This window comes from Candoia aspera, chromosome 12, assembly GCF_035149785.1.
Source record: "Candoia aspera isolate rCanAsp1 chromosome 12, rCanAsp1.hap2, whole genome shotgun sequence".
NCBI lineage: Eukaryota > Metazoa > Chordata > Lepidosauria > Squamata > Boidae > Candoia > Candoia aspera.
The window spans coordinates 5,295,842-5,310,926 of NC_086164.1; the positions used below are offsets into that span (position 1 = coordinate 5,295,842).

Below are 15,085 nucleotides of genomic sequence, written 5' to 3' on the forward strand. Positions count from 1 at the left end.
ATGATGTGCCTTCATTTGTCATTACTTGATGTACATGCCAATTTTCAGTCTTTGTTCTTCCATGCAAACAACTGTTCAAAGTCAATACTAGCAATAATATGGAAATCACCTTTTTCTCCCTTTTTCTTCCTGGTCCTGTCTAGATGGTCTTTCAGCAAGATGCGCACTTGCCGTTCATTTTGCATGTCTCTTATGAAGGAATGTTTGAGCAAGGTCTCTGTCACAGGGCGATGCATGTAATTTTTGACCAAGCAACTGTCAACAAAGTTGAGAAATTTTTTTGACCTAAAAAACAGAAGAAAACAGAGAAAAATGACCCCAACAACCTAACTTTATTGAGAACCTCTCTTGTCTTTTCTTCTAAGATGCCCGCAAAATAGTTGGGTTCCCATGTCACACTAAGCCAAGGTTTTGCTTTTATTGTGTCTTGTTAAACTAGCTAGAATCAGGCTTATGGAAGAGCAAACTAACCATGGTTTGCTTACTTTGATTTTCTTCCTTTTGGGTGGGAGGTATTTCTAGTCTTGTAGTTCTAGAGACTGGCCAGAGACTTGGGCAGAACACAAAAACACAATATAAACAAGCCAGGATGCAACAAATGATGCCCCTGTTGCAATCAGTAAGCCAACAACCAACAGTGGTTTCAAATTGTGGTTTACTGCCCCACCACAAACCATGGTTTATCATTGACTGCTGCTCATGTAGCAAGCTAAGGCAAAAAGCTTCAAACAAATCACATAATGCCTTAGCAGGGTGTGGAAGCCAGCCATGGTCTTGACAAGATTCATGAAGCCACTTTGCAGGGAAACACATGGCTTAGAATATAGCAATGGAGGGAGGCTCATTTAAAGGTATGGAAGAAGTAGGTTATTTTGTATGTTGAAGCTGATGGTGTGGAGACAAGACAGCACTAATAAGACAAATAGTCAAAAAAACAAGAGGCCTTGGGAGGGCAGTTTCCATGATCAGATGGGGAGTTAAACCACAATCAGAAGCTTTACAGAACCAGATGGAATCGTACTGGCCACCAGCAGCATCTAAAGCTCTGACTATCTGCAATGTAGAAAGCAACTCAATGGCTTCTTCTCAGGAGCTGCTTCCATAATAGTCCAGAAAATATCTCCTAAGTTCTGTACCTCACCAACAAGCAACTATTTATAAGTAAACCGTGTCAAGATAAGGAGCTGGCACAGCACAGATGCTGGTTGGAGTCCTTCATTGTGCTACACTATGCTTTGTTTATTGAACAGACCATAATTGGCAGGGGTCCTGCAGCATTCTAAACCCACTTCATATACCAAGACCCCAACCATCCACATTCTGTTTTAGGAGGACTTCAGTCTGAGGGACAGGAAGAGATTGCAACTGTTGAGGGCCCACACAAACCCACCCACCATAACAAGAGACAACTACATACTGATTATAATTTAAATCAAATGCTTTACCATTTCCTGGATTTCAGTTTAGGAGGGGGGTTCCGTGGAATGAGAAAGAGAGCTCTCATGGGATGCATATCACACAAAGCTGCAATAAAAATACATGCACGCAAGAGGTTAAAAACACTTTGAGCCTGGTTGACATTCCCACTGCCCATCATCGTTGCTTAACTTCTCTAGGCTTGATGACTGCAGCTAATCCTGCATGGAGAGACCCTCCACAGTCTGAAAGCAACATCTAAACTATTTTGGGATGGTCTACTCATGTGCACAGAAATTGCCCACATGGGGTGAGCACTGGCCCTTGCAGGTTATATCAACACCAGACTGTTTGGGCAACCCCAGTGCTCTTCCTTGATCACACAGCGCAGTCCTTGTCATCTTCTCAGCCCATATTATAGACACTCTTACGACCATCTTTTGACTTCCAGAAAAGAACCCTTTTTTCCTGCTTAATCCACCACAGAGCCAAAGGATATAAACATTATTCTTTCCCCTCCCTTATGTGCTCAACAAGCCCAACCCAGCTCTGATCAATCACTGCTGGAACCCCAGGGGAGGTGCTGGTGTCCAAGAGGTAGGGACAGGAAAGAGATGCAATTGGTTGTTCATCACCAAGCAACATCTTCAGAATATCCTTCTCCCCACTGATACAGATTCATTTTATTAGCCAGACAAGGCAACACATTTGTCACGAGGAATTGCATGTCTAAACTGGCCTTTGATGGTAAGAAGCTGAAAGTGTGATCCAAGCTCAGCTGAAATGCTTGCCTTGGTGATTTGGTGATGGAACACTAATAATTCCAATGCGGGAGTTTGATCTCTGCCAGCCAATCCAACATATGCAAGCCGTCACTTGCTCTTACAAGTATGAAAAGATGGATATGCACATGTGAAACATCCCTCTCCCTTGCTCTAGCCTCCCTGCGCTTATTTCTTTTAGCAAGACAAATGCATTGCTAATTTTCACAAGGTATGATTTCCTCCAGATGCCTAAGCCTCGTTATTTCCATACCAGTCTGTATCATTTGACACAGAAAACCACAGCTCTTGCAGCTGCAACTTGCAGTGTGGGGGTGGGAGGAGATTTTGTGGTGCAGAACCACACAATGAATGAGAATTGGGCCCGTGAATATATGCTGAGTAGCAGACCATTTTTTTTTTCTTTTAACAAGAGCATGGTCAGTCGGGAGGAGCATCCTTGGGTGCAAACAAAGTGGAATTGTTATTCTGTTTAAAAACTGAGATGCGGCCAACTTACGGGGAGCCCCTTCGGCCATTTCTATTGCGGTGATGCCTAACGACCACAAGTCACTCTAGAAATAAAAAGATTTTGGTGAATGAAAAGCGGTAGTCAAAAGGATGTCAGTCCCTTTTCTAAGCCTCCCACCACAGCCAAATATATTTACCTGCATCTGGAAATAAATTTAAAAAAGCTCCATCACTTCCTAGCAGGAATTTCCAAAGAAACAAGCCAAGTCTCAGTTCACCAATTTTAATGGCCCAGTTCAGGATGAACGAGGCAGCTCACCTCCATGCATGTAAGTAGCTCAACTGCCCTGTAAGAGCCAACTGGTGGATTCATGCATGGAGCTAAAATGTGGCTTGCTTTTGCTCAACCTGTCATGTGAACCCAAGCAGCCCTCATTTGAACTTCTAGTGAAGAGGGAAAAAGCCACGATTCCCTCCTTCCTTACACAGTGGCTATATTCATAATAATCTGAATGCAACCACGTTTTAGCCCAGTGCGTTGTGGTTGTGGGGTTTGTTTAGGGCTTAATACAGCCTTTCTGAACCTTCTGACCCTGGAGGAACCCTTGAAATATTTTTAGGCCTTGCTCAGGGAACCCCTGCACATTCAGCCTCAAATAGAGGCCAGAAGTTACAAAATTAGTATATTTGTTTCATGGGTAGGCCTGTATATATGCATTCACAGTGTTCTTAAACTGAAAATCAAGAATGAAACTTACTGCTTTAATGTGAAGTTGCCCAAACTTGAAATAATTTTTAAAATAAATCGGGATCTCCCAGGGAACCCCTGGTGACCTCTCATGGAAACCAAGGGTGCCATGAAACCCTGGTTGAGAAACCCTGGCTTAATGTATTGTGTGAAGCTAGACAACTAGATTAATTCAGGAAGCCATAGTTTAGTTCATCATGGATATGCATAGCATGTGAACATAGTCAATGTGTTACAGGCAAAAAGGGGAGCAAGGCTTGAAGGCCGCACCAGATCCACTTGTTCAATCTGTGCATTTCACACAGGTTGGGATACAATTTACATAACAACAACAAAGCCTAGCTAATAATCAATATGGCCAGTATGGAGGAACATCCTTCATTAGCCAGTAGTCATTCCTGCTGCAATCCAGGACAGCAGCAGGGCATCAAATCAGGGAACACGGATAGCAAAAATCTTTTAGTATCTTTTTCCTCCCTTTCCCGCAAAACAGTGTTTATTACCAATATGCCTATAGTTTAGGATGATGCTTGCTTTGCAGAAATTTCAGAAGACTTTTTGGATTCATATATATGCATCCCCCTTCTGTTACTCATTAAAGCAGCCCCATCTTTTCCTGGGTTTCTGCGCACACTTGAAAGTGGACATGGCTCCTTTAGTGAGTAGCCGAGAGATGCTGAGCCCATGCAAAGTTGGAAGCCTGCCTTCCAAATCACTTTTGAAGCATCCTTGGCTCTACTATGGCTGATTTATTGATAAGTAGCTTTGAACCAGAGCAAAGCGTAGATGGGAGGCAGCTGGTATCGATCAAGGAGGAAGCAACGAAAGAAAGGAGACTGCCTGCCATCTTGACTGATGCCATGGGACGGGGGGAAGAGGAGAAAAGGGGGGAAATTAGCATGAAGCATAGAAGGTGATGAGATAGAAATGACAATGGCTTGAAAGTCCAGGAAGGCTGGATTTCAGAGAGAATAAAAGGCAATGTTTATGAATGAAGGCTAGGCAGTGCTAAGCAAAGCAGCTGATTTTGAGAAAAAGAGGAAAAAAGAATGGCCTTTTCTATATACATATAACAGAACAGGTTCAGCCATGTGTGCCTCTCTGTGTCTGAAAGAGAATTTGGGAAGTGAGAATCACTAAACTTTCTATTCACTTTCCTGACTGTGTTAGGAAAGCAATATTTCTGCCTGGTGCATTCAATCCACAGAACATTTCATAACATATGCAGTGTTTTGTAACCTAGAAACTTTCTATCCATCTTCCCCATTTTTTTTTTAAAAAAGCTTTAAATGGCCCAACAAGGTTTCCCCCCCCCCCCAAATACAGATCACTCTGGCTTTCATTCTTCTGCAGGTAAGTGTTTCTGTTGCAGGCTTTTAAAATGCAAATTCTCCTAGATGACAGACAGATAGATAGACAGACAGAGATACTGATAGATATAGATGAGAGTAGAGATAGAGATATATATTGATATAGATGAGACAGACAGACAGTCAGATAATGACAGACACACACACACATACAATGCTTTATGGCTACAGCTGTTTGCATAAGGCTATCTGTACTGTGCCTTTTTTCAGACCCCCCTGCCCCCCCGGGATTTTTGATCTGGGAAAAACAAATGCTCACAGCTTTTATTTGATACTAGCATTTATACCACCACAAAGTTCAGTTGGAGGAATTTTTTTTTTCTCCTAATGAGGACCAAGCCTATGATTCTTTTCCGTCAGCTTGGAGTGGCGGACAGACATCAACGGGAAAACTTACTCTGTAGTCATATGTCGATTCTGGGTTTTCATCACAAGCAATGACTTCAGGTGCCATCCAGTAAGGGGTCCCAATAAAAGTGTTTCTCCTGCCAATTGTCCGGTCCAGCTGAGCGCTGACGCCAAAATCAACTGCAAAAAACCCCACACAGCAATAAATAAGGTGAGACGCTGCATCAAATCATATCATTGGTTGCAAAAAAGAAGATTAAGAAGCTGGCTTGATTCACAGCTGCAGGAATGTGGGTTGATTTCTTATGGCCTGGATCGGGGGTGGGGGTGAGGGGCAGTGGAAGACATGAGTTAAGCACAAAGTTTCCGGTCAAGTTGAAAATAATTAGAACCTCCATAATTGGCCAGCCAGGAATTACTTTCATCAACTAAAACTTTCTGATCAATGAAAAATGTGCTCCCAATGAATTAGGCAGCCCTTTCTGGGTTAATCTTTCAAAATTAAGTTAAAGAATGTAGAGATTTCCTTGAGTTGAAGACAACTTCTGGGGAACATGATGGCCTGGAGAACTCTGGCGTGGCTAAAGTTGGATCCAGGGGTCTTCAGTCTGTCCCTGGCAGGCATAGAAGCAGCGGTGGAGATCCTCTGCTCACTGCAGCTTTTCCTCATAAGCAGCAGTCACCACTTCCTGATTTCCTGCTGCATCTGAAGAGCTTCAGGGCTTACATGTGGCTTAGATTCCACTTGAGTTGCCGATGAGGTCGAAAAAGGAATATTCTAATTGTAGCCATTAAACTGCACTCGATTGCTCATTCAGGCAGCTTAACCCTCAGTGTTAAATCTGACAAATGGTGACACCCATGTAGCCATCCAGAAAACCGTGCCTGATTTAAGAATTTCACAAACGTTGAAACCCTTAAAAGTACTCGCAACCTCTAAGAATTCCCCTAGAGGGACAGGAAAGATGATAGATAGATAGATAGATAGATAGATAGATAGATAGATAGATAGATAGATAGATAGATAGATAGATAGATAGATAGATAGATAGATTTCCTCTTCAGGGGATGCTTCCAAAAGACAATAAACATTGTAAAAATGCAAATGCAATAAATGTTTGGGGCAAAGGAACTGTAAAAGCTTCTACAAAAAGAAGAGTGTTTTAAAAAAAGATGGGGAGAAAACTTAAAGGAAGTTGGACAATACTTCAGTTCTTTTATGAGAGGCTTGTGGCATTTAAGACAATCTGGGCTGCTCGTTCTTCAGTAGCCCATAACAGTCTGCATGAAAACCAGAAGGATCCCATACATACCTAATTTCACTTCAGCATTTTCTGTTAGCAGCACATTCTGCCCTTTAATATCTCGGTGGATAACGTGGTGAACATGCAAGTGTGACAGACCCTAGAAGAAAGATTACCCAGTTTTAACCTTCTTGCCCATTCCTGCTTCTATTCAGAGTAGAAGGAACTTTGATCTTGGCTGGTCCAATGCTACAACATGGTGGAAAAGGGAATCTGACCCTTGTGTGTATGCTGTCATACCCAAGAACAGGGTCAAGTCAGTATAATCCAAACTCCAGATCTTCATTGCTCTCACTGTACAGACAGAATCTTGCCAGACTAAAGCTACTCCAACTGACCTAAGGGTAAATAACCTGGGAGACTCTAGGGCAGAGCTACCTTGAACCTCTTAACTTTCCCAGCAACAGTCTCCAGACGGTGAATCCTCTTATCTGCCTGGAATGTGCTCCCTCCTTCCTGGGAATCTGCGGCAGCGCTGAAATCCACCACATCTGCCCACCATTCTTTCATTTCATCTTTATTTACAAGAACATCTCCAGGCCTTAGAAAACAAGAGTGATTCGTATGGAAGAGGGTGTGCCAGCCTACCAAAAGAGGTAAGCCAAGGCAACAGACAGTATCCTGATTTTAATCTGATTACTTCAGTGAGGAGCATAAGCTACTGAGAGTCATGTTCCAATCGAAGAGAATCTCTGTAGCTCAGGGTTGAACAGTGGAGTCCTTGGTGCTCTCTGAGTCTTGTTGTTTTCTTGCAGATGTTTCATTGCCAGACTAGGCAACATCTTCATTCTCCTGAAGATGTTGCCTAGTCTGGCAATGAAACATCTGCAAGAAAACAACCAGGCTCAGAGAGCACCAAGGACTCCACAGTCATCTTTCAGCTGAGCAGCTTATTGCAATGGCCTGAAGGAAGAACTCTGAGGAACAGGAGGAAGAACCACAACCAAAACAATGGTCAAATAAGAGAGATCTGAGTCCGGTCCAGAAATGGAATTTGAGGAAGCGTCTCAGACTTGACCCTCCTTAGTTCTCATGAAGATAAAGGGAGGGAGGGGGGACTTGTAGATTCTGTTACTGTAACCTTATATTAAAAGTCGTAATAGCCTTCATAACTTTGGTTTCCTGGTCTGGTTTACCTTGAAGGGCTGACACGTATAAACCCTAGCAAATAAATAAGTAAAATTTGCTAGACAAGGTGGTGGAAAGTAACCTGACCTGTTTGCCTTCTGCCACACGGGCTACTTGTGATTGCTCATGTTTACCGGGGTAGCCATTTTGTGAGACTCCTACAAACTCTTGGGAGTCCAGATGTGTCTGCTGACCAAAATGATCAGAGACCTCTGTGCTTCTGCAATCAAGGGCCCTCCTCCAAGGGTCTGTTAAGTGAAAAGCCAAATGGGGGTGGGTGGGAGAACCTCATTACAAACAAATTGAGAAAAAACAGGAGGAGGAACTGTAGGAAGTAATACTTCCCACCTAGAATCTGATCCTTTCCCAGCAAGTGCCTTCAAGAGGCATCAGGGTGCAACTCCACAATTCCCACCCAGCTGGTGAATGGAGAAGGTGGATGTGAGTTATCATCCAAAACTTTGGAAAGGCACCAGGTTGACTTTCTCTGCAACAAATCAGTACAATGTATGCAATATATACTATAGATCCCTCAATGCCTGGAGAAGCTGACCACAAGGTATGTAACTTATATGCTTGTAATTTCAAATTCAGCCTTGATACTTTGTTCAAAATTTCAACAAGAGGATACTCACTCGAAGGACCTCTCTGCAGATGTATGCAATCCAGTCTTCCTTGAAAGAATTCCCTTTTGTCTTCTTCACTAAATCTGTTACAGACCCAGCCCCACAATATTCCATTACCAACTGGGGAATTGAGAAACAAAAATAAAAACAAAAACAAAATTATTGCTGCCCAATGCAGAGAGTTTACGCTGTAGACTAGTTAGATGCAACTATAAAAATTGCCCTATTTTCATTAAAACCATTTGCTTTAGGTTTGGACAGCTATATTTAATACTAAGACTTCCAGAGTAAACTGTAAGTAGATTCAGCCATCATGCTAAGCCATAGTTTCTTGACTAAACCACCATTGGCTGGATTCTAGATCGCACTGAGACATATATTGTGCTTTACAACCGTAATGATCAAGGTCACGCAGTACGCTAAGCTACACCCAAGCAAATCACTTAATGGCTGGGTGTAATATTTAATCCAGCTTTGGTAATGCTGTTCCTTGGTAATTCAAATCTGGAAAATGATGCCTTGCCTTGTTTACTAGCATGTATTTTTTTAAAATGTATTGATTCAATCATTTTGATCCTGCCCTACTTCCAATGACTCAAGGAAGCTTGCAAGAAGATCAGTAGGGTCAGAACAAAAGAAAACCACCACGAACTAACACAGAAGAAGAAACATTATCACAACAACCCAGATGCACTGCCTGCATCAAACCTCATTGGAACTAAGTTTAGATTTGCTTTATAAAGCAACAACAGTAGAGTGTCACTTTAATGGACCTCCGTTTGGTGAACTTCAGATTTAACAGACAAAATCTACTAAATTTGGAGGGTCATCACAGTGGAGACTGCCCAGTGACTGGTCTGCTGATGTCCTCCGCCTCTCTCTTGGATGCCTCTAGAGCAGTGTTTCTGAACCTTGGCAACCAGGGAATTCTGGGAGTTGAAGTCCACACCTCTTAAAGTTGCCAAGGTTGAGAAACACTGCTCTAGAAGCTTCTTTGACTCTTGGATCAGACTTCTGGGTTATCCTTCTGGATCCAGGATTCCCAGGCTTGATCCACAGCCTTCAGTAGGCCTCTCATCTGCAGCTCACCTTTTGACACGCGGATCTACCACTCCACTACCTTCAACCTTAGCCCTGTGGTCCAAATGTCTATGGTTTGGGCTTCTTCTTGCTTCTTGGCTGTGATTTGGGCCTTCTTTTTCTTTTGTTTTAGTTTGTGGCCCATTTGTTATTTAACAGACATTTGACTTTAACAGACACCCCCCATTAGTCTGTTAAGCTGTTTGAACTGCATCTGTACAAATAAATTTTGGAGAGTTCCCAAAGAACGATTTGTCAGCATGTTTACATTTTCTTAAACTTAATCAAAGCCACTGGAATATGATAATATTTTGGAATCACTTTCTTTCTCCGTAGAGACCCCTTTTGCCATGTGCACAAATCAACCGTATCCCCCCCAGCAAAAAAAAAATGGATATGGACAATGAATTTCAGTGCACTCACATACAGTATACAGTTTAAATATTAACATTAAAAACAAGCATGCACATATAGAGAATTAGCTGCTTAAGCTCCCCCCCACCCCAGTGTAACCCTTTTACAGTAACTACAGCAATATTCTAAGGGCTCAAACACCAATTGCTTCCCATTAGGTTCCTTTGCTCTAATCACAATTACTAATTTCATGGACAACTGTGCAAAATGACAATTACAGCGGCTATCAGTCAGCTTCCAGATGGTCAATAACTGTGGCCAATCTCCCAGTGCAGCCACAAAATTATAAGATTAGTGAAGACCTGAAGACTAGGAGAATGCAGCGTTCTGCATTTTGGCATGATCTGCAATGTCTAAATCCATGGATGATAAGGCTCCAGACAAAATACCCATTGGAGGCTCATTCACTCACAAACAGGTTTCTCAGCCCCCTCCAGTCCCTCCCTGACCAGTCCTAACTTCCTCCCCCTCCCATTTTAGCAGGCATTCGGCATCCATAAGAGATACTACCGAGCAAAGATTCAGTCATAGCTTGGTGTCTTCTTCTAGAAAAGGAAGGAGAAGGTAGAGAGGACAGGATCTCTTTTATTTATTTAAAAAAAAAAAATACACATGGGACATGAAGTTAGGAGCCAGCTACCAGGCCCTCAACCTGAGCCTAGAAGTCCAATTCTGGCTGCACAAAGGTTAAATCCTATCTTCCAGATGCTATACTCAGATTAACAGAACTCAAGTGCTTTGTTAAGACTGCATGCTACAACCAAGCAAAAGAAACCAACCAACCAACAACCACATTATTGTGGCTTAAGGAGATTGCATGGCTAGCACATACTGAGACAATGCCTGGGTTCCCACAACCAACCCATTATAGCCTTGGTCTAGGAAGATGTGTGAGGCCAGCCACAGATGGTACACTAAAGTTACCTGCATCAAGGGTCTTTAGTGTACGAATTTACAAGATAAAGGCCACAATCATGCATCAATAGGGCATCTTCTAAACATATCTTAATGCAATGGTAGACCCAGACTAGTGCACCTAAATGAAACTGGCATATGTGCCCATTGGTGACACAGGGGAATCTGGAGGAAAGATGCAAAGAGAACTAAGCTGTGGCAGAGGAACACAAAACACACTTAAGACAATAGAAAGCTGGGCATTTTTTGCAGCTTGCTCATCTTCCTCCACTGCACCTCTGAGAATTGCTCTTACTTAACTGAAACTCTGGAAGAATACAATTCACTCAGTTAGGGAAGCAATACAAGAACAGACTAGTCCCTAAATGGGAACTGAGAGTAGCTAAACTTCCAAATAAGTGTATTAAGTACAGGCAAAGAGAAGTAGAGACCTACCCATAGCTGGTCATCCTGACCCACAGGACTTTTCTTTACAAAAGCACCATAATAGGTTGCAATGTTCCGATGATGGGAATACTTCTTCAGCATGTTAATTTCCAGTTTGATTTCTTCTTCCTCATCCTAAAATGAACAAAAGGGTGGGATGTGAGAACATCGGTGACAATATCTTGGGAGCTTCCCCAGAATTCTGACAAGAGATCAAGGAAGATTAGACCACTTTCTGCTTGTCTTTGTGGGTGTTCTTATTTTGGTGCAACCAAAACCCTGGGCAGATATTAGTCTGGCTTATTATGGGATATAAAGAGTTCTGGCATGTGAAGGAGACATCGGCTGCTTGATGTACATAACTGTTGATCCCAAACGGTCGGTGCCTCCATTCATAAATTATTCTGAAACTCACTACGCATTAATATGCAAAATATACATGGCATAGTCAAACGTTGGGTTAGCATTCTTCTTCCTTTCAGCCCATGGAAATAGCATGCATGTGAACAACTGGCTCGAAACATGCTCATTTATCATCTTACATGGATTGTTTTACTACTGAATCAGTGCAAATGGAACATCAGTGTTGTGGAATAGACAATAGATTGCATTAAAAAAAAGCCACACTGTTCACTAGGTAGGGCATATGGAAAGATACCAAGGCAAAACAACCAGCAGACTTAGTTCAGTTGAATATTAGCCATTTCACGGCCTTTTCCAACGTCACCTAGAGACCAGAGGGGGATCTGCTGCACTGAGAGTAGCTTCCCCCATCCCGGGGCTGATCGCGTGCTGCCTCGATTTCCAATTCAGTCCCCATGTTCAACCCAGAGCAAGACTAGATGTCATTTGACAAGGTTCTCCATGCTGAGGTAAGGCCAAGGGGCACAATCGGAGGCTCCAGGTAATCACCTGAGGAGAACAGAGCACCCAGAAATAAAATGAGGAATCCATGATGGTCCTGGGGCTGTCTGTGGGGCACCTACCAGAGCCTTGCAAACTTGTCATGAATGTATTCTTAAAGGGACAGAATGCAGACATTATTGAACCCATGGAGACAATAATCATATTACTCATATTAACCACATTTTAATCTCATGAATCTCAGTGTAAAGGAAACTAAAATAGCTTTTGTCGTCTTGGCCCTCCTTCTCGGTTCTACAAATGCAGCTCGCAGCCAGATAGTAGTTGGTATCCTCGATGCACAGGATGCTATAAACCTCTGGAATATTCAGTATTCCAGATCAGCCTTTCTTAACCTTCTGACCCTGGAGGAACCCTTGAAATATTTTTCAGGCCTCAGGGAACCCCTGCACAGTCAGGCTCAAGTATAGTCCAGAAGTTCCAAAATTACTATATTCATTTCATGGGTAGGCCTGTAGATATGCATTAACAGGGTTCTTAAACTGAAAATAAAGAATGGAACTTAACTCTTTCGTGTGAAGTTGCCCGGATTTGAAATAATTTTTTAAATAAATTGTGATCACCCAGGGAACCCCTGGGGACCTCTCGCGGAACCCAAGGGTGCCACGGAACCCTGGCTGAGAACTCCTGTTCCAGATTCTATGCAATGTACAGCGATGGGGATTATTCACACTCAGCCCCATGCATATCATTTGGCATGAAGCCAGCCCGCAACACCAGTCTTAAGCTCCAGCATTCTCAGCTCCTATAATCAGAACCATTTCCCCTCAGTCAAAAGAAAGCAACCAGGCTTCAGTCTTGCCAAGAAGCGCTCAACCCACTTTGCTTTATCAGATCTCAGGAAGCGAGGCTTGCAGAACCCAGATTCACTCTCACATCCAGGCACTGCAAGGGGGAAGTTCCCACACCCCTCCCAGAAACGCGTTCCTGAAGGAGGTCTGCCTGGCAGATGGGCTGATTATCCCACGGTAACCACCCTCCCTCCATCTTGCTGCCTGAGCAGCTCACGTACAGCAGCTCAGCAGATCAAAGCTGGAGATCAAGAGGGGTCAGAAGCAGCTGCTGAAAGGAGAATTTGCCAGCCTCCTAGCAAGACACAGCAAATGCATTTCAGGACGTCTGCTTGCAAGGGCAACCACTGAAGCTGCTCTTATTCAGATCTGTGGTTGGCTTAGAAAGCAGGACAGGAGCGGTTAAACCCTGTTCCCTTCCCTCTGCCTTTCAAAAATGGGGAAGGGGGACCACAGAAGCAGAAAGAGCACCCACAACTTCTCCTTGCCTCGGCCTTGCCAACGTGGTTCCTCTGCCCTAGATACCAAAGAGCAAAGGGGCTGGGTTGTGAGAGGCCAGGATGTTATGAAAACCCAACAGGGCCTAGCGTAAACCAACAGGAAACCTATCTGCTATCTCTGGAAACAGATAATCACCCAGAAATAAGCAGGAAGAGACTCTTCTGCTCATAACAAACCAGCAAAAAATATACGAGCATCGTCAACTGTGGTGCCCCAATTGCACCATCACAATCGAATCCTACACCAGGGGTCAATCAAGCTAAGCAAACAACACACTTTTGCAAACCAAAGCAGAGGGTGAAGAGCTGAATTTATATCGGGCAGAATGCTTCCTTCCATAAATAAACCATGATCTGAATACCTGAGCTGGTCAATTCATAGCCTTTCCAGTAGATAACGGATGTTATAACTCACCAGGACACCTCCAGATTTGTCTATGTAGAGCAGTGTTTCTCAGCCTTGGCAACTTGAAGATGTGTGGACTTCAATTTCCAGAATTCCCCAGCCAGCATGGCTGGCTGGGGAATTCTGGGAATTGAAGTCCACACATCTTCAAGTTGCCAAGGCTGAGAAACACGTAGGAAGTAAGGAAGATGACTTTGATGGAAATACGCAAGAACTGTTACCTAGGCAAAAGGGGCTGAAACGTTCTTTAAGCCCTGGGAAATGAGATAATATTCAGAAATGGTACAAGCAGATGCCTCCCTGATTCACTGGAGTCTAAGAAGGAAGAGAAGGTCCAGCACAGACAGACTTGCAAGATTCTGTTATTAGAGCCAATCTCATTAAAAGGAGCTTTAACCTTCTGGTGGAGTTGATGTCGTGATCTGGTCTACCTAGTGGGGCTGACAGTCTATTACTTGGAGGCAGGATTTTGGCCTTGTAGAAAAGGGAACTCCGAAAAATGCTTTTTACTCCGTCTCTGAGGATAAATATGTCAGAATAGACATAAATAGATATAAATAAATGAATACCAATGAATAGAGCAGGAGGAAGGCAGAAAGCGCTCTGCAGTAGGGGCTAATCCAGTCCAATTGCAATCCCTGCCAGTGTCACTATCATTATCTGAATATTTATTTATTTCTTACATTTATATGGCCGCCCATCTCACTTTAATGCGACTGTGCGTGGCATCCACAGTTAAAACCCAAGAAACAATCATAGCCTTCCAACCATGAAAATCAATTAAAAATACAATTAAAAGCTACATTTAAAATACAATAATAAAAAGACAGAGGAGAGTGTACTCTAACTGTATACAATATAACCATTGGACAGGCTCTATACTTCATTGGGATCCTCAAGCCCGATGGCAGATCCATGTTTTGAGGGCCTTCCAGAAGGGCAGGAGGGTTGAGGCCAACATCACTTTGGGGGGAATGATGTTCTAGAGGGTGGGGGCCACAGCAGAAAAAACGCTTCTTCTGGATCCCGCCAAACAAAGCTCCTTGGCCAACAGGACCCACAACATTATCCCTTCTGCCGGATAAAAACCCTCCCCTTAACTTCACTGCCTAGATTCCATTCATTGTGTCAATCTCAAATGCAACAATTCATCATCTTTGGGTGGGTATTTCAGGGGACGCCTTCTTCATTTTTCCTAGCCAAGACAAGCCAAGCCTTTGCTCACCTCGGTCACGTTCATCACCTTGATGGCTGCAAGCTGTCCTGTCTTCACATGGCGACCCTGGGAAGAGAAGAAACCAAGCAAATAAGACCATCACGTAAGCCTAATCATGAAGAGTAAATTGCCTGTATCAACCAACAAATTGAATCAATCGTTTTGAAATACATCACTATCAACTGGTGTTCCAAAGCTGGATCCAGTGCAAGGAAAGCAATTTGCACAGCAACTAACAGGA

At 43.2% G+C, this 15,085-nt stretch overlaps 1 protein-coding gene across 1 annotated transcript in view; it reads right to left on the bottom strand.

Annotated features, from left to right (window-relative positions):
• The window catches only part of NRK (Nik related kinase), a 72,222-nt gene that overhangs the window by 48,986 nt on the left and 8,151 nt on the right, over positions 1-15,085 (bottom strand). The window contains exons 2-9 of the mRNA XM_063313474.1: positions 14,854-14,910; positions 11,017-11,142; positions 8,182-8,292; positions 6,428-6,518; positions 5,164-5,294; positions 2,698-2,752; positions 1,446-1,524; positions 110-285 (exon numbers count right to left, since the gene is read on the bottom strand). Of these exons, the coding sequence (XP_063169544.1) occupies positions 110-285; positions 1,446-1,524; positions 2,698-2,752; positions 5,164-5,294; positions 6,428-6,518; positions 8,182-8,292; positions 11,017-11,142; positions 14,854-14,868 (784 nt within the window). The 5' untranslated portion in view covers positions 14,869-14,910. The remainder of the gene's footprint in view (positions 1-109; positions 286-1,445; positions 1,525-2,697; positions 2,753-5,163; positions 5,295-6,427; positions 6,519-8,181; positions 8,293-11,016; positions 11,143-14,853; positions 14,911-15,085) is intronic.